The 16,978-nt window shown below is 36.0% G+C and overlaps 1 protein-coding gene across 2 annotated transcripts in view; it reads right to left on the reverse strand.

Annotated features, from left to right (window-relative positions):
* Window positions 1-7,523: 7,523 nt before the first annotated feature.
* The window catches only part of NDFIP2 (Nedd4 family interacting protein 2), a 71,808-nt gene continuing 62,353 nt past the window's right edge, over window positions 7,524-16,978 (reverse strand). For both annotated transcript variants that reach the window (XM_010855107.1, XM_010855106.1), the window contains exons 7-9: window positions 15,632-15,698; window positions 12,856-12,961; window positions 7,524-10,795 (exon numbers count right to left, since the gene is read on the reverse strand). In XM_010855107.1, coding sequence (XP_010853409.1) covers window positions 12,858-12,961; window positions 15,632-15,698 — 171 coding nt within the window. In that variant the 3' untranslated portion in view covers window positions 7,524-10,795; window positions 12,856-12,857. The remainder of the gene's footprint in view (window positions 10,796-12,855; window positions 12,962-15,631; window positions 15,699-16,978) is intronic.

A 16,978-nucleotide genomic window follows, 5' to 3' on the forward strand; every position in this document is an offset into this window, starting at 1 on the left:
ACATTTACAGTTTGCACTGGGAGCTGGAAATGTGGCCTCTATGGGACCAGCCTCGCCAGGCTGCCTGCATCCGGGGTTTCAGTGCAGTTTGGCCCAGGCCGTCTGCACTCTTTTCCTATCAGGTTACTTTCTCCTAGTTTGGATTCCAGAGCCGGGTGACTGGGGTCAGCTCCACACAATCGTGCTTCCTTAAGAGAGAGCTTGATGGGAAAGAACAATGTCTACAACTTGTCAGCTCCTCTCTGCCTGTGGCACTGCCAAATTTGGGGGAGCGTTTCACTTCTGTTCTGCTCTCAATGCCAATGAATAGTTGGGCCATCCCTGGGGCTCCCTTATTCATGAGTCTTCTCCTCCCATTCTGTCAGTCAAGTGAATTTTTTGTTCAAGACATAACACAGAAAGCACTGCTGTAAGACTATTCAGGCCGCTGTGACAGTCAGCTTGACCATTAGGATCCCCGGAGCTGACCAAAGAGCCACAATCAGAACCTTGATCCTTTTGGCTACTGTTGAAAAAAGCTCTGAGGTCATATTCTGTACAGTTTATAGGTCATGCTTTATCACTGCTGGACAGTGATCACAGTCATTTTATTATCACCTATAAGGCTACCTTTTTTTCTTCACTTGAATGTTTTCCACATGATAAATTCCCATAAATGACATTATTAAAACTATCACACATAATAATTATGACAACTGTATAGAATTCAAATTTAGGGTAAACTATCGTTAAGAAAAAAAAGAAAACACAACTTGGCTGAAAACTTGTAGGCACTCTATATGACGTCGAGACCTGGGTGGAAAGTGTCAAAATGGAAAGTGTATCAAGATAATGAGATTCTGATTTTTTTTCCGAAAATATGTAATTTTAAATTTTGCTGGAATTTTTAAAAAGAGCATTGAAGTTTTCTAATATAGGAGCACATTAGTTTCTTCTTTGAAAAGGTATTTATTTTTATTCTCTAAAGAGTATATGGGGAAATAGTTGCTTTTCTCAGAACATTATAGCTTTTTAATGACATAGTCAAGTATACTTGTATTGTTTGCTAGGGTTTCAATATTTGAAAAGCATGTAAAGAACAACAAAAAGAATTGCCAAGTACTTTGTTTTTATTGTACTGCTCTTTCCCATAAATATGCACATTTAGGGATTGTCATAATGCCTGCTCTATTAATTCAACAAAATTGAATAATCATTTTTTCATATTTTGGTCTTCATTCATCCAGATTTGAATTTAGTTTACATCTTGTACATAAATTCCTGAGGAAAGGCAAACAATGAGAAGGAAATAACATGGAGAGTTAAGTGGCCTTGCTTTGTATGGACAAGTAATAAACATTTCCTCCATTTGTAAAATTGCCTTTTAAAAATGGATAATAGCATTAACGATTCTAGTTGCTTACTTTAAATCAATATTTAGGTCTTTATTCCTTTTGCTTCTAAGTATCATCATGTATTACTTTGTCCTTCCTTCAACAATTAGGTAAGCTCTAGTATTGAATAGAAAGTTTTTGTTTTATCTAAAAAGCCTATTTAGGTTAAAGCAGATAATGTATTTCAAAGCCAATGTGCCTCATTAATTTCATTCAGAAAAATCACAGTACAAAAATGCTGTAGATGGCTGCTGTGAATGCTGGGGAGTTATTTTTGGAGGGAGGGGTTGTGTGTTTGGTTTGGGTTTGGTTTTGGTTTTTGCTTAAGAGTTTAACACCAAAAAAAAAAAAGTTTAATGCCATTGTATGGGGGTGGGAGGGGGGTATGTGAGACAAAGATTCCTACCTTGGTAAAGTTCAGATGGGAGAAATACAGGAGAAAAGTTACAAGGTAAAGTTTCTATCAGCTTGTATTTGCTAATCCAGAAGAGAGTTTTGCAATAGGTCACTCATTAAAAGTTTATGTGGTTAAAAAAAAAGTTTATGTGGTAAATTCAGGAAGGCTCATCACTAGAACAAGAGTGAAGGTTTTATAGAGCATTCTGGGTGGGCAGAAGCATCTGCAGAACTGAAAGCTTACATAAACTGGTGCTCTTCTTTTAAATTCAGATCTCAGCTTTTACTATTTTAACTTTTATTGGAGTCTAGTTGCTTTACAATGTTGTGTCAGTTTCTGCTGTACAGCAAAGTGAATCTGCTCTATGTGTACATATATCCACTCTTTTTTGGGTTTCCTCCCTTTTAGGTCACCACAGAGCACTGAGTAGAGTTTCCTGAGATACAGTAGGTTCTCATTAGTTATCTATTTCATACATTAATGTGTGCTAAGTTGCTGTGATCGTGTCTGACTCTGCAACCTTATGTACTGTAGCCCGCCAGGCTCCTCTGTTCATGGGATTCTCCAGGCAAGAATACTGAAGCGGGTTGAGCCCTTCTCCCAGGGATCTTCCCAACCCAGGGATCGAACCCCGGTCTCCTGCGTTGCAGGTAGATTTTTTACTGTCTGAGCCACTAGGGAAGCCCTATTTTGTACATAGGAGTGTATGCACGTCAACCCATTGCTCTTTCAAATACTCTTCCAGCCCTTCAATGAGCATTCAGTTACTCCTTCCCCTTAAGTAAACACATCTAATTGCCGTTTTCCTTCTCAGGAAATCAAAGGGAGACAAACTCAGTTATACAACTAAACCTGTTATCCGTTTCTCATGCACCTTTTTACTGGTGCATGAATGCTAAAGAGTGCTGGACCTGGGGGAAAGGAGTGATGTACCATGAATTATTTAAGGAATTAGTGGTACTTTTTTATTTACTGAAGAATGTCATTGTTTCCATCTTTAAAGATTTTCAAAAGTCACCCCCAAATCTGTGGCATCATTAGCAACAATATATACTAGAGACAGAAATGTTTAAGGTTTTTTTAAAGCATTTTAAATTTTTACGGACATGAGCAACTATTACTATATAATCTGCTTCCTTCTCCAATAAAAGCTAAAAACTATTCCTACCTCCAAGAATCTTGCTAGCTTTATTTTCCAGATATTTCTGGAAAAATTTCAGCATTTGCAGGCCCCATTGTATACCTGGACTCTTTAGTCTCACGATTTAAGGTCACTACTTCATGGTTCTCTGGGTAACATGTCCCTTTCATTCTCTTTCCAAGCTCCCATCACCAGGGCTCTATGTTTCACACAGCATCAAGTTTAAGGCTTAATAATCATAAAGCTTTACCTGCTTCTATTAGCATTCTTGAAACACACTGAAATAAATAACCAATGACTATAACTGGTAGGGTTTTCCTCCTATCTAAATGACTTACAGGATTTAAGTACTTACTTGAACAGTCACATGAACATTTCTTGACTTTTTTTTTCCTGGTTTAGATTTTAGTAACTCCACAGCTGAAATCCTTGTTATATGACAAGAGATTTTTGAATGAAACCTGCACCTTTCACGCTAAACTACGAGACTCTGGATCTTGATGAATACCTTCTATTTTTGCTGGCTTTCTCTAGCCAGGAAAAGGAGTTGTGGCCTTGGTATTGAAGGCAGAGTGGAAACCCAGATCCCCTACTTGGACTGCTCTGATGCTCAAGAAGGGGACCTCCTCATTACTGCTGAGAAGGGAAGAGCATTCCAGCTCCTCATATGGTGTCCACTCACCCTGAGGAAGGGTGGCCTTGTTATCACTGTTGGTGAAAGTCCTAACTCCCACTAGACAGCTTCTGCTTTTCATTTTTATTTATTTATGAATTATTTGGCTGCCCCAGGTCTTAGTTGCAGTATGTGGGATCTAGTTCCCTGACCAGCCATTGAATATCGAACCCCTGCCTTCGGAGCGTGGAGTCTTAACCACTGGGCCATCAGGGAAGTCCCAGTCATAGACATTAAAAAAATAAATAAATCCAAGACGAAGAACCTATCATTTGTAAGAGGAAGCTGATGAAATAACCTATCCTAGAGTCAGAATCTAGCTGCCCACCAACCTACTTTCTGATCACTTCCCAGCCATGACTGCAGTGCACTGGCTCCCTGAGCGAAAGCCGTAAGTCATCAATGATCAAGTAACAGCATCTCATCGTGAAATTCTGAGGGACTGGCCTGCAGGCCTCCAAGCTTCACCCCAGAGAGACACGTGCGTGCTTCCTCTGCCCCTACCAGCTGGAGCACCTCACTTCTTGGCACACAGGTACCTCCCTTCCACTCTGTGTGTGATTATGCCCCTTAAAAATCGATGGTCATCTAAGCAACATTTGCTTGAATTCCCATTTGCTTCAGAGAAGATACAAGGAGCCAGTACTGGGTCCACATGATCCTGCTGTAATCACTCTTGTCAGAGGGTCTGGCAGATCAAATGCCCACACCAGGCAGGGCCCTGCTTCAAGTCCTGGAGACATCAGCTAACACTAATTGGCAGCCTGGTCAGCAAACACACAACATAATGTCTACCTCTTTTGCATAAACCTCACATAATCCTCAGGTACATACACACTGTGCTTCCCAACAAATAGGTGAGGAAACTGAGGTATTGGTTAAAGAAACTGCCTGAGCTGGCATGAGGGCTGATATTTGAGTCCAGGTTTAGCCTGGCTCCAAAACCCTATCTTTCTGTTACACAAAGCCACCTCCCTTAATCAGCCACAGGCTCTTTGAGGATAGAGAAGGGAAGATACAAGTGAGAAAAAAATTTTTTTTGAAGCAAAAAAAAAATCAACTGGACGATCAATCCAATTCTGCTTGTGTTCCAGAAGATGGAGAAAGAAACTGTCTTCTCAGCACAAACAGTTCTTTTCTGTCCCAAGGCTCCCACATGACCCTGGAAACACAGACTTGCAGAGACAGCCATGTAATATGTTTAAAGGCAGGAAAATCAGAAGGCTCTCAGTGAGAGAGGTCAAAACACAAAAACTCTAGATCATTAATGCTGTAAGATCTGTTTTATGTACCTTTTCCTTGCCCTGGAAAAGTCTGACTGATGTGTTGATCCTGACACTTGTAACTTTCTATCCTTAGTATACAAGGAGCTAGATACAGAGAGGAACACATGATGAGAGGAAATCAGCAGTACTGCTAGATCGTACTCCCACCACTTCAAACTATGGGAAGATGTGCAGTCATGGAGCAGACGTATTGTATTGGAACCTCTGGAAATTGAGGCTGGGGTGTTAACTTCCCCCAAATTCTGTGTTGATTATAATGCACTGTACTGAATAACGGACTTCCCTGGTGGCTCAGATGATAAAGAATCTGCCTGTAATGCAGGAGACCCAGGTTCAATCCCTGGGTTGGGATGATTTCCCTGGAGAAGGGCATAGCAACCACTCCAGTATTCTGGCCTGGAGAATCCCATGGAGAGGAGTCTGGCAGGCTGCAGTCTACGGGGTCACAAAGAGTTGGGACACAACTGAGTGACTAACACACATACTGAATGACAATCAGAGCTCTAAAGGAAGGTTCCAAGAATCATTCCATGAGGAATTCATCCCTGGACATCCCGTAGAATCAGGGAAATTTATGACTCAGTTGTCTCTTAAAAGTTTGTAACTCTCAGCTGAAGATTTAAGGTGAGGGTTTCTGCCATTTTGGCAAGTTTCTCAATCTTTCTGGGTCTCTCCCATGTTTACATATTATTAAACTTTTGTTCGATTTTATCCAGTTTGGGGTGGGGGGATTTCATTAATTAGGTGAACTGATGCTTTCCATAGTAATCATCATTTTAAAAGCCTAGATTTAAGAAGTGATATTTTACTTCCTCTATCATCACCTATCATATAAGGATGAGTGGTCAATGCTTGCTAGCAATTAATGGTCTTCAGGTCTTCTCTCTGAATGAATAAAATGGGAATTAAAATTTTAGAGCCCAAATGCCACAGTTAGTAAAACCAAATTACTATGCAGGAATCTAGATGGCTGAGAAGCTAAGTTTGATGGAAAAGAAACAACGTATTTCTACACTAGGGATTCCTGCACAAGTACAGTTCTTATACCTCCACAGAAGGGTTCATACTTTCCAACAGGGTAATTTGTTGCTTTTCACATTCTGAGAGCAGAGGCTGCCCTCCAGGTTTCTTCTGAGCTTCGAACAAACTTTGGTCTTACTTGTGGATCCCGTGATGCTCTGGTAAAGCTACAAGATGACACAGCTTTAAGGAAGGATAACCAGTGTCACTAAAGGTAAAACACTGATTTAAACATGAAAGAAGTAGGAATGTAATTTTTAAAATGGGTTTGTTTTAGACGCTTGAGAGGAAAACTGCCTCCAAGGTTCCCTCGTGGCTCAGTGGTTAGAAAAAACAAAAAATCCACCTACCAATGCAGGAGGCAAGGGTTCAATCCCTCATCCGGGAAGATCTCACATGTCGCCGAGCAGCTAAACCTGTGCACCATGACTACTGAGCCTGTGCTCTAGCACTCAGGAGGTGCAACTACTGAAGCCCATGTGCCCTAGAGCCCCTAACTCAACGAGAGAAGCCATGGAAATGAGAAGCCCGCGTACCACAACCAGAGAGCGGCCCACACAGGAACAAAGACCCAGCACAGCCAAAAACAAGCAAATAAAATTATATCTATAAAAGGTTTTGTGAACCAGTATGGGATTTGGGTGTACTATAATCTCAGCTGTTAAAGGGGCGATAACTATCTCTTCCTTATTTGGGGCTTCCCTGGTGGCTCAGTGGTGAAGAATCCACCTGCCAATGCAGGAGACGCATTAGATCCCTGGGTCAAAAGATCCCCTGGAGAAGAAAACGGCAACCCACTCTTCTTGCCTGGAAAATCCCACAGATAGAGGAGCCCTGAGAGTTACAGCCATGGGGTTGAAAGAGTCGGATATGACTTAGCAACTAAACAACTTTCTTATTTAGCTGCTGGATTTTTCACTGGTTTCCATGAAAACCAAGTGGGGTTTTTAAAAGCGTATAGCTCAACCTCTTAAAATCAAAAATGGAAAGCTAAGTTAAAAACATCAAGAAAAATGAAAACAAGAAAACATACTGAGCTCTAAATAAACATTTTCCTTTTAACTTTTATGAAGCAGGGAATGAGTTTTTTCTTTTTTTCTAACTACAGGGTAGGTTGCATTTTAGGTCGTATGCCCCTGGTGGCTTAGAGGATAAAGCGTCTGCTTGCCATGAGGGAGACCTGGGTTCGATCCCTGGGTCCGATCCCTGGGTCAGAAAGATCCCCTGAAGAAGGTAATGACAACCCACTCCAGTACTCTTGCCTGGAAAACCCCACAGACAGAGGAGCCTGGTAGGCTACAGTCTATGGGGTCACAAAGAGTCGGACACAACTGAGCGACTTCACTTTCCATTCCTTTCTTTCCCTAATGAGAATATACCCATAAGCAGTCTGATCTATGGTGACCACTAATCTTTTGCAAAGTAGAAATAAACATAAGTTATTTGCATTTATTAAAATTAAACTGCAACCTAACTCCAAACATACAAATTACTCACTCTCCAACCTAATTCTATGCCAGTTGTTTTCCACATAACGTTAAGTTCAAGCATATGAACATTTTGTGGGGCCAAGGTGTTGCTAATATATTGTCAATCAAACTGATTTTCAAAAGGATGCATGACAGGTTCACAGTTCCACATTTACTGAACTTTATTAACAAGTAAAACACATATTAACATGTTCTATATATGGGAAAGGACATTCAATAATAAATGGCACATTATCATCTAACAGTTGAACTTTATCAAGAATGAAGTTTTAAAAAATAATACACATTATTTCATGACTATTTGAAGAATTAACAAAAAAACACAATTTAACAGCAGTTTTAATATATAAAAGCTCACTATTTACTATTTACCATAAGAGGAATCATTTCAATACTTCTATTTAAAAAAAAAAAAAAAAGGAAAAAAAATATATGTACTGTATCTTCTACAGGCCTAACAGTTGTCTAGGCAAGGCTGTGACAACAGTAATTGACTCCTGCCCTAATACTACATACAGTTCCCTCTCTCAAGGCAGTAGATTTAGGCAGTCACTTTTCAATACAGTGGAGAGTTATATACAGGGTGATCATACAAATTCTCCTCCAAATTAGGACACTTATGAGAAAGGAGGCACGATTTAAGCTCAGGAAATAGTAATAACCAGGTCTGTTATAAGCAAACTCAAGATATATGTCACTCTAGTTAAATACAGTTACCAGATGCACTATCATTACCTTTGTGCTTTATGTGGATAGACCAGTTGGAAAAAAACTGTGGTAAATTAAGAAACCCTGAATTCTTCTTCAGCTAGACCCTTGGAACTCCACTTTTCCTGTCATTAGAGGTTTTGCTTGTAATATTAGAGATTATTGTCTTAGGTTAACATTTATGATCTTCAAAGGCATGGGATATAGCTTATAGACTCAAAAGGCAAGCATTAGTATTTTTTTCCTATTAAAAAGAGATTTTCATTTTAATCAAGTATAATAGAATTTGCTTTTTAAATTCCTAAAATGTATCCTGGACACACTGTATAGAAAATGTATTTTTACTTTAAATTCAGGCTTTTTTTTTTTTCATGAAAACATAAAGACGGATTTTTCTGGTCATAATGAGCTATTTCAAATATAACAGAAATAATGTAATACATTTTTTTTTGTATTAGCTTCCAACCTCCAATTCACATTCATTCAAAAACTGTTCATAGGTACCCTAACAAGGGTTTTGATTTTCAATTTATTTAAGGCAGAGTACAAAGGCGGTTAAGTGTCTCCGAAACATGGCAGCAGCCATGCTGTCCAAGCTCACAGGAAATGAAGGGAAGTGTGTAGGATTTGATAAATTCAGGAGAGAATGCTGTTTCCTAAAAGAATATTCTGAGTCTCCTCATTGGATGATGAGATTTAAGACAACCAATGAACTCTACCAATTAAAAGAGGATTAAGTAACAACACACTTGAATCTTACAGATTTGTGGGGATAAAAATCAAAACAAAAAGTGAAGTTTTGATGAAGGGTCAACATCTACATGCATAAACCAAGCATTAAGATCACAAAAACAAAAATAAAAATTTAATAAATTGATGTATGATAGATGATCTAGTAATTTTAACTTATTCTGTATCATAGCCTAATGTCATTTGAAAACTATTTCAAAGTACAAGTTTATAGGAAATTAATATACAATAAAAAATTCTAACATGAGCTCACATTTCTTATAAATAAATCCTAATTAATTTCCAATACAGGCAACTAAATCAAATATTTTTTCTTTATCCCAGGCTATTGTTAAAGGGTACCTTAATCAATAATCAAGGGTTCAAGATATTTTAATCAATAATAAAAAGGTTATACAGGGGAGGAGAATAAATGATGGAAACAAAATAGGAGGCTCAATCAGAAAAACAAAATGGCATGTTTAATTTACTAAAGACAATGAAGTAAAATGAGAAAACACAGAGAAATACAAAAAAGTTATAAAGAATAATAAATTTTATTTTTTCAGAAGTGGAAAATGACCCTGAATAGTTTTAAATGTATCTTTTAGTAGTTGGTGTCTAATAATAAACAAGCAATCAATTTTAAATGTTCTATATAGTTGTATTAACTGATTTTTAAGTTTAAAAGGTAATTTTTAACATTGGCATTCAAAAGCAAAGATATAACTGAAAAGAAGACAGATGAACCATAAAATGATTTACAAAATGTAGTAGCTTATGAATGCAAAATAGATTCCAGTTGTAATAATACATATTCACATACACTTTCGCAACACACTCACACCCCCATATTCCACAGACACATTTCCATAACTTGAAAACAAATATTTCATGTATCTCGATTCAGGAAATGATTTTTACAAGTTAACCTTACAATCAGAAAGCAAGAAGATATTAAAAGCACAAGTTTTTATTCGCTAAGCTAAACATCTGAAGGAAAAAAATATTACAATGATACTGAAAGATATTTTTATTGGTTTTTTAAAAGATAAAATGCAAATAAGAATATCTTATTCAGAAAATTAATTTTCAAAAATATCTTAAATGAAATAAATATAATATCTAATACAATCTCTTCCTCTAAGAATCTATAAGATGGACAATGCTAAAAACCAAGCTTCTCATTTTTGGCATGTCCTTTTAAAAAAAAGAAAAAAAGATTTTCTTATAAAGCAAATGTGGCATACCCACGTTTTCTAAAATTTGTCCTAAAACTATCTTTAACATCCAAATTTTCTAAATATATTAAGTCCACTTAAATTAAGGAAAAGATACCTAGTACGATTTCTAAGAAAACAATGCAGAAAGTAATTTATGCATGGTTTGCATGGTTATTTACAGAAAGTTTTGCTAAATAATGATATAACTATCATGTTCAAAAGTCTGACAAATCCTTTCTAATAATCAGCACTGCAGGTTTCAAAAAAACTTTATATATAACAAAGAATGTTTCCTCTGTAGAGTTACTAGATAAATCTGAGAGCCAGAAACTAAAGCATTTGACATGGTTAATAATTTTCATTTTTATTATACTAAATGTCAGGTCAGAAGTCAATGGCATTTACATGCTGGAAGACTGTTTATCACTCAACTCTTTCAATTATATCAAACACTGATTAATCAAATGTCACTGGACTTGACTGGGACAACTGTATGGTTTCTTTCAAGTCTATGCAAATCTTTTAAATGGGCACATATGCAATTCTGCAAAACCAATGAAATATAAATATTTAAAAGAATGAACAGAAATGGCTTTAAAGCATAAACCACTCTGCCATTCAATTTTGAAACTCTATCTTTTCTTCACAAATTTGTCTTCTGTGTTTAATAGTCTTCTATCCATTGAAGTTGCAGGTTTACAGATGATCTGGAAATTTCACATTGATATAAGAAAGGAATGTCTGGTCGATGCAGTCTAGGGACAGAGAAAGAATTAGTCTTAAAATGTATTAAGTTCCAATTATCCAAATGATAGTACAATGAAAACCCATTTTATAGTATGACATCAAGAATATAATAGCCTTTTGTTAAGAATGACATAAGTAGCACAGATCAAAATATATTCTAAAGTAAATTTCTAAAGGAGAGCATCTAAAAAATATTTACATTATATTTTAAACTCCTGAAAAGGAAAACAAGATAATCACACTGAATATTCACAGAATATCATTTAAATTAGTAAAATTACAAACTCTTAAGGTCACAGTAGACAAGTTAAAGATAGAATGTGACATCTTTAAGGGGAAGGAAGAAACATTAATGGAACATTTAAAATAATACTTAAATACAATCCAGAAATGTAACTGCAATCATCTTCAGCAGAATTAAGTAAATTATGTTAGCTTATATAACAGTCATATAAGCATAAAATTTAAGCAACCAAATCACAAACCATATAATTTATGTATACTTAGTCATAGCAACCCTGAAACATCTTGTACTTGGAGACACAGCAGGAAGTTAAGTGTTCTAGCAGACCTTTGGCTAATGCAGTTCAAATACTTGAGAAGTTCAAAACAATGAACTGCATAGTACTTGCTTTTAAAGTACTACAGTGAGGTATGAGGTCTCTTCATTGAAGATCTACTAGCCACACAATAAATAAATGCCTGTACTATACACACAGCCTCCAGAAACTTACTTGATAACTAGTAAGACAATCTCTGCTCGTTTCTTTATTTTTCCATTTATTCAAGATGTAGCCTCCATTGTTGATATAAACTGGTACATATTAAGAAAACAGTAACAGAGCTCCTATTTTCTTCGTACAACCTTTACTCCTTGATCCAGTGTGTTAAGATCAGTGCATGGCACTGCTTACAATAGCCAAAACATGGAAGCAACCTAAATGTCCACTGAAAGAGGAATGGATGAAGAAGATGTGGTACATACACACAATGGAGTATTGCTCAGCCATTAAAAAGAATGAAATAACGCCATATGCAGCAACAGAGATGGACACAGAGACTGTCATACTGAGCGGAGTGAGTCAGAGAAGGAGAAATAGCATATGACATCTCTTATATGGTTGCCAGGGGGAAGGGACAGTTAAGGAGTTTGGGATGGACAGGTACACACTGCTCTATTTAAAATGGATGATCAACAAGGACCTACTGTATAACACCGGGAACTCTGCTCAATGTTATGTAGCAGCCTGGATGGGAGGGGAGTTTGCGGGATAATGGATACATGTCTATGTATGGCTGAGTCCCTTAGCTGTTCACCTGAAATTATCACAACATTGTTAATCAGCTAAACCTCGATAAATCATAAATTTTTTTTTTTTTAAAGATCAGTGCATAGCAAATTGCTTTTCAGTAGCAGAATTGGGTTTTTGTTTGTCTGTTTTAGCCTGCAGATACCTGTGTGAAATTCAGTGATGCAAAATGCCTATTCTTTCTGTGTAAGTGCTTTGTCATATTGTTTTTCAAGTCTTTAGATGCTGTGCTGGTGGTTACTTCGTATATAACGTGTAGCCAAGCTTTAAACAGAAATTTAAAGGTCTGATTTAAAGTTTTAGTTTACTCATAATGTATTTTTTAAAACTAAAATGTAATGAAATTCAATTTTTTAAATGGAAGTTATCTTAGAAGTTTGCAATTTTTAAAATTTAAATACTGTTAACTATTAAAAATCTATTAAAAACGCTAAATTTGAGTAAACAACATGAATACACATTAAGCATTTAATATGCACGGGGTGAAGGCCTTCCTTGGTGGCTCAGTAGTAAAGTAATCCGCTTGCCAATGCAAGAGACAAGGGTTTGATCCCTTGGTTGGGAAGATCCCCTGGAGGAGGAAATGACAACTCATTCCAGTATTTTTATCTGCAAAATCCCATGGACAGAGGAGCCTGGCGATCTATAGTCCATAGAGTCTCAGAAGAGTCAGACACGATTTAGTGACTAAACAACAAATGCATGGGGTGAATTTGAATACAAAGGGAGTAAACAGTTAATATATTAATATTTCTTACCTCTATAATAAGAAGAAATACCTTGTTCTATGAGCAGCTGCCATACTTTCAGACATGTTTCTGACTTTTAGATAATTAACAAATCCTCTGAAGAAAAGAAGCAGGCCTGAGGAGGTTGAAATATATGGATATATTATGCTCTTACAAAGAAAGGGGATATGATAAATTTGAAATAGACAATTACAAACAAGGTCCTCTTGGTCGAAGGAATTTAATGTGTAGGATTCCATTCATTCCACATTTTACACTATAATGATAGCTCTATTGTAAGGAAATATAATAAAATTTTACTGCTACCTCCAAATTCTTTCAATTTGTTAAGCCTAGACGGATCTAAAGTAAAGCAAATCTAGCCATTAAAGTCCTAACTTACACAAAAATTCACACATATTAAAATAATTTTTTAACAAGGAAAGCTACCTAATGTGTTTAAACTGATTCAACTCATAGATACCTCATTTTACATGAAACTTTTAAGTCACTATAATGACTAAGCAGACTAAGACATATTTACTGATATAAAGTATTCAAGAGAGAACATATGCAGCATATGTAATTGCTAACAACTGTAGGATAAAACCAGTAATAAGCCTGTCTAGCCAGATCGAGTGCCTGTCATCTGCAAAATCTACATTTAGAGATACGTGAATTATGTAAATAATTCAATTATTAGTTCTTATTTCCAAGTAATAACTGTAGATTAATTTATAACAAAAAATTTGAGAAAAATCAAGACAAGGGACTTTGGAAGTAGCCCCTCTAGTGAGTTCTTGAATGACTTGAAATACATCTTCTATTTCAGTGTTCTCCTCTGTAAAACAGTATTTGTAAATAATAACCGTTTACATCAAAAGTATCTTTGGTAATCGATAAAGCCTATGAAATGTATCAAGTTTCAGATGAAAAATATTAGTTAAGTGTCAAAAGCATTACCACTATTAGGTGAAGTCTTTGATATACTTAAGCATACAATTCTAAGGGAAATATTTATTAACTCTAGTCAATTTTTAACCAGGTAATAAGGGGGTGAGGTGGAGTTGGGGCAAGAAGCAGATGATATGTATGCAGGGAACTTTCCTCACCAGGAGGACGAGCCTGTCAATTTAAATTCAAAGTCTCAAATGAAATTTGTAACCCAATTCTAAGACAATAATTGAAGCCCTAAAATAAGAAGCATGGTTACAATAAATTAGAGACAGAAGACAGAAGAGAGGCACAAATGACTTAAAACAAGCGGTATAAATTCCACCTAACTCTGATCCCATCTGCTTCCCATATCCTCTTTTCCATGTGTGACTCCCACTCTGAATTCCGCCCTTATGCCCTTCCAGATGCTATTCAAAGATAATGACATTGTGATCCAAACATAAAAGTATTACTGAAAGATGTAAACCAAAATTATTTGTGAAATCCCTTCTTTAGTCTATGAAGCTGCTGTTGCTAAGAACTATTTTGCTCTGCTCAGGCATTTCCCAAAATTAGCCAATTCCCACCTAGAAACCAATCAAGCAGCAGCTATGGTTTCTCAGCGTTCTGGGGTGTGTGCAACATTCTTCTGGGTATATGACAGCAACATTCCCATCACGGATTAAGCTTTCACATTCCCCTAAATGCTAGATTATGGCTCTGATGAGGAACTGGGGCTATGCCTGCATTCTACTGTGTTCCACAGTTGTCTTCGTAAGACTCTTCAATCCCCTAATATTTATAAGCAAGAATCTCACTCAATGTGCTTAAACACCTAAAAGATATTACAAATGTTTTCACTTTTGAGTAAGAAACTCAGTCAAGCACAGAATCAGTCAGAAAACCAGTAACAATTCAAAAAAAAACTAGTTAAACTTTTGTCTAATCTGACTCCCCAACAAAATCACAAGAGATATACAAATAATTGGAATAATTTCACTATAATTATCAGAAAAAGAATCTAGGCTCTTTAGTGACCTTCGCTGACCACTAAGATTTTGTTTCCTGAAAGATCCTACAGATGCAACAGCAGGACTAAATAAAAATACCAGGAGAACACTGCCACCTACTGAAGTGCTGTTTTCCGGTACAAGTAATTTACTACAGAAATGTGGGCTCTTAAACCTAAAGAGAAACAACCTGTATTTTTCATGTTGGTAAATAAATTTGAAATGTGGATTACAAGTATAATGTGATTTTAAGGTTAACTTAATTATCATACATCTAAAGAGGAAAACACAAGGAAACACAGATTGGAAATCCATAAAATTCATCAATATTAATAAACGATACGCCTGGTAAGAAGAAAACTCAACAGAAGCACTGTGATCATTAAGCATGAAGCCTTCCCTTACGCCTGACTGATTAATGATTAATGCAGAGTGCACTTCAAAAGTGTAAAGAATGTTTCAATGATCCAAAAATAAAATAGGTAGAATATCCAATTAGCCTCCTCTCAACATTTCCTACGATCATTAAAAGAAACTCACACATGTCTATTTTCCAAAATAAATGCTGAAGGCAATTATTTTTTAATCATCTTATGATTTTCAAGTTTTGCAGTATTCAGTTCATTCAACCACTGATTCTTTAAATTGACAGGCTCTGAATTTTAAATCAGAAACCAGAGTGTTATGTAGAACTATCTGGATAGCCAAGATGACGTGTGTTTGGATATGAGAATTTTTCAATAGAAAATTTTTCTTTCACTTAAATAACACAGTATATTTATATCTTACAATTTTAGGAAATACCAAAGTTAAACTAAATGTAAATTAGTCATACTGAAATGCATTAAGAATAAACTTACCAAGTACAAGAAATATCCACCAAAGCCAGTATTGTCCATTGAAATATCCAGTAAAATAATCAGAAAACTATGGAATGAACATAAATATATTTACTGTATTTATGGACCTAAATTTGAAAATCATAGATTAACCTCAGTTTCAGAATGATTTAATTCAAATAATTGTCAGCACATAAAACAGCACAAAAAGAGAAAAGAAAAAAATTACACATAAAATTATTTGAAGAAAAAAAAACTTTTAGAAGTTTTTTATCAGCAAACAAACTTATGCAAAATATTTAAGAAATAAAAATTAGTTTCAAACTGCCTGTAAGGAAGAAAGATAAGTGCTATGTATCCGAATCCAACATTTTTCTCATTAAAGAGTTCACATGTCAGTTCTTTTCTCATAATCTCTCAAAGCCACAACTACCATCCCAAACACACTACAGCAACCCGCTGCTTTAGATATTAACACCAAAAGCCACATTAGTTTAATCTTATCAGATGGGGATGTTCTGCTGACCTCTAAAAAGAAGAGCTTTTGACCTTCTGCACACCCCCTACTGTTAATCACTGCCAAGAATACTAGGCACATAAAGACCCCCAACTCATTAGAGTCTTTTTTATTTTCAAACTAGATGCTCCAGCATTCATTTCCCAACAGTGAGCTGAGAACAGCTAAATGAACCTTGAAGTGGCATTTCAACAGTTCCTATTAGTGGCTGTGGCAGACAGTTTATAAATTCTCTATGAAATGAGAATGTGAACACAGATGGAAGGTAGGGTTTGATGACACTGAACACAGGTATCTTTTACTTGATTTGACTGTGGACATGATGATTTATTATTTTTTAAAAGTTTTCTTTTTAAATCAGTCTCATTTTCCTGTTTATCTAGTGTTTCTACCAGCCTCCAACCTGAATTGAACTAAAAATGAGTTTGTTAAAAGCATATTTGTCCTCAGATGTATGCACATTCGTCCTCAGATGTATCTATTTCCAAATTTGTACATAATTATTTCCAACTTTTCACTGGTAATTTCCACAAAAGATTAAAAAAAAAATCTTACAGGTTTGGTACGAACAAAACGCTTACAAACTTAAATAACGTTACTGTGTGGGAAAGCACATCCACTAAAGGGTATCTAAATTTTAAAGTAATTTCCCAGGAAGTATGTATAATACATGAACCATGATCTAAGTTCTCAGCTTTGAGTTTGAGAAATTTCAAAAAATAGAGATTTCAAAGTACCACTGTAGATACAAAGCCCATGTATTCCTACACCTTTAAAATATGTACAATGAAAGAAGAATTGGAAAACTGTGAAAATATAGCTTGTAAAGTAGGACAGCTGTATTACTTTTT

This window comes from Bison bison, unplaced genomic scaffold (genome assembly GCF_000754665.1).
Source record: "Bison bison bison isolate TAMUID 2011002044 unplaced genomic scaffold, Bison_UMD1.0 scf7180017864354, whole genome shotgun sequence".
NCBI lineage: Eukaryota > Metazoa > Chordata > Mammalia > Artiodactyla > Bovidae > Bison > Bison bison.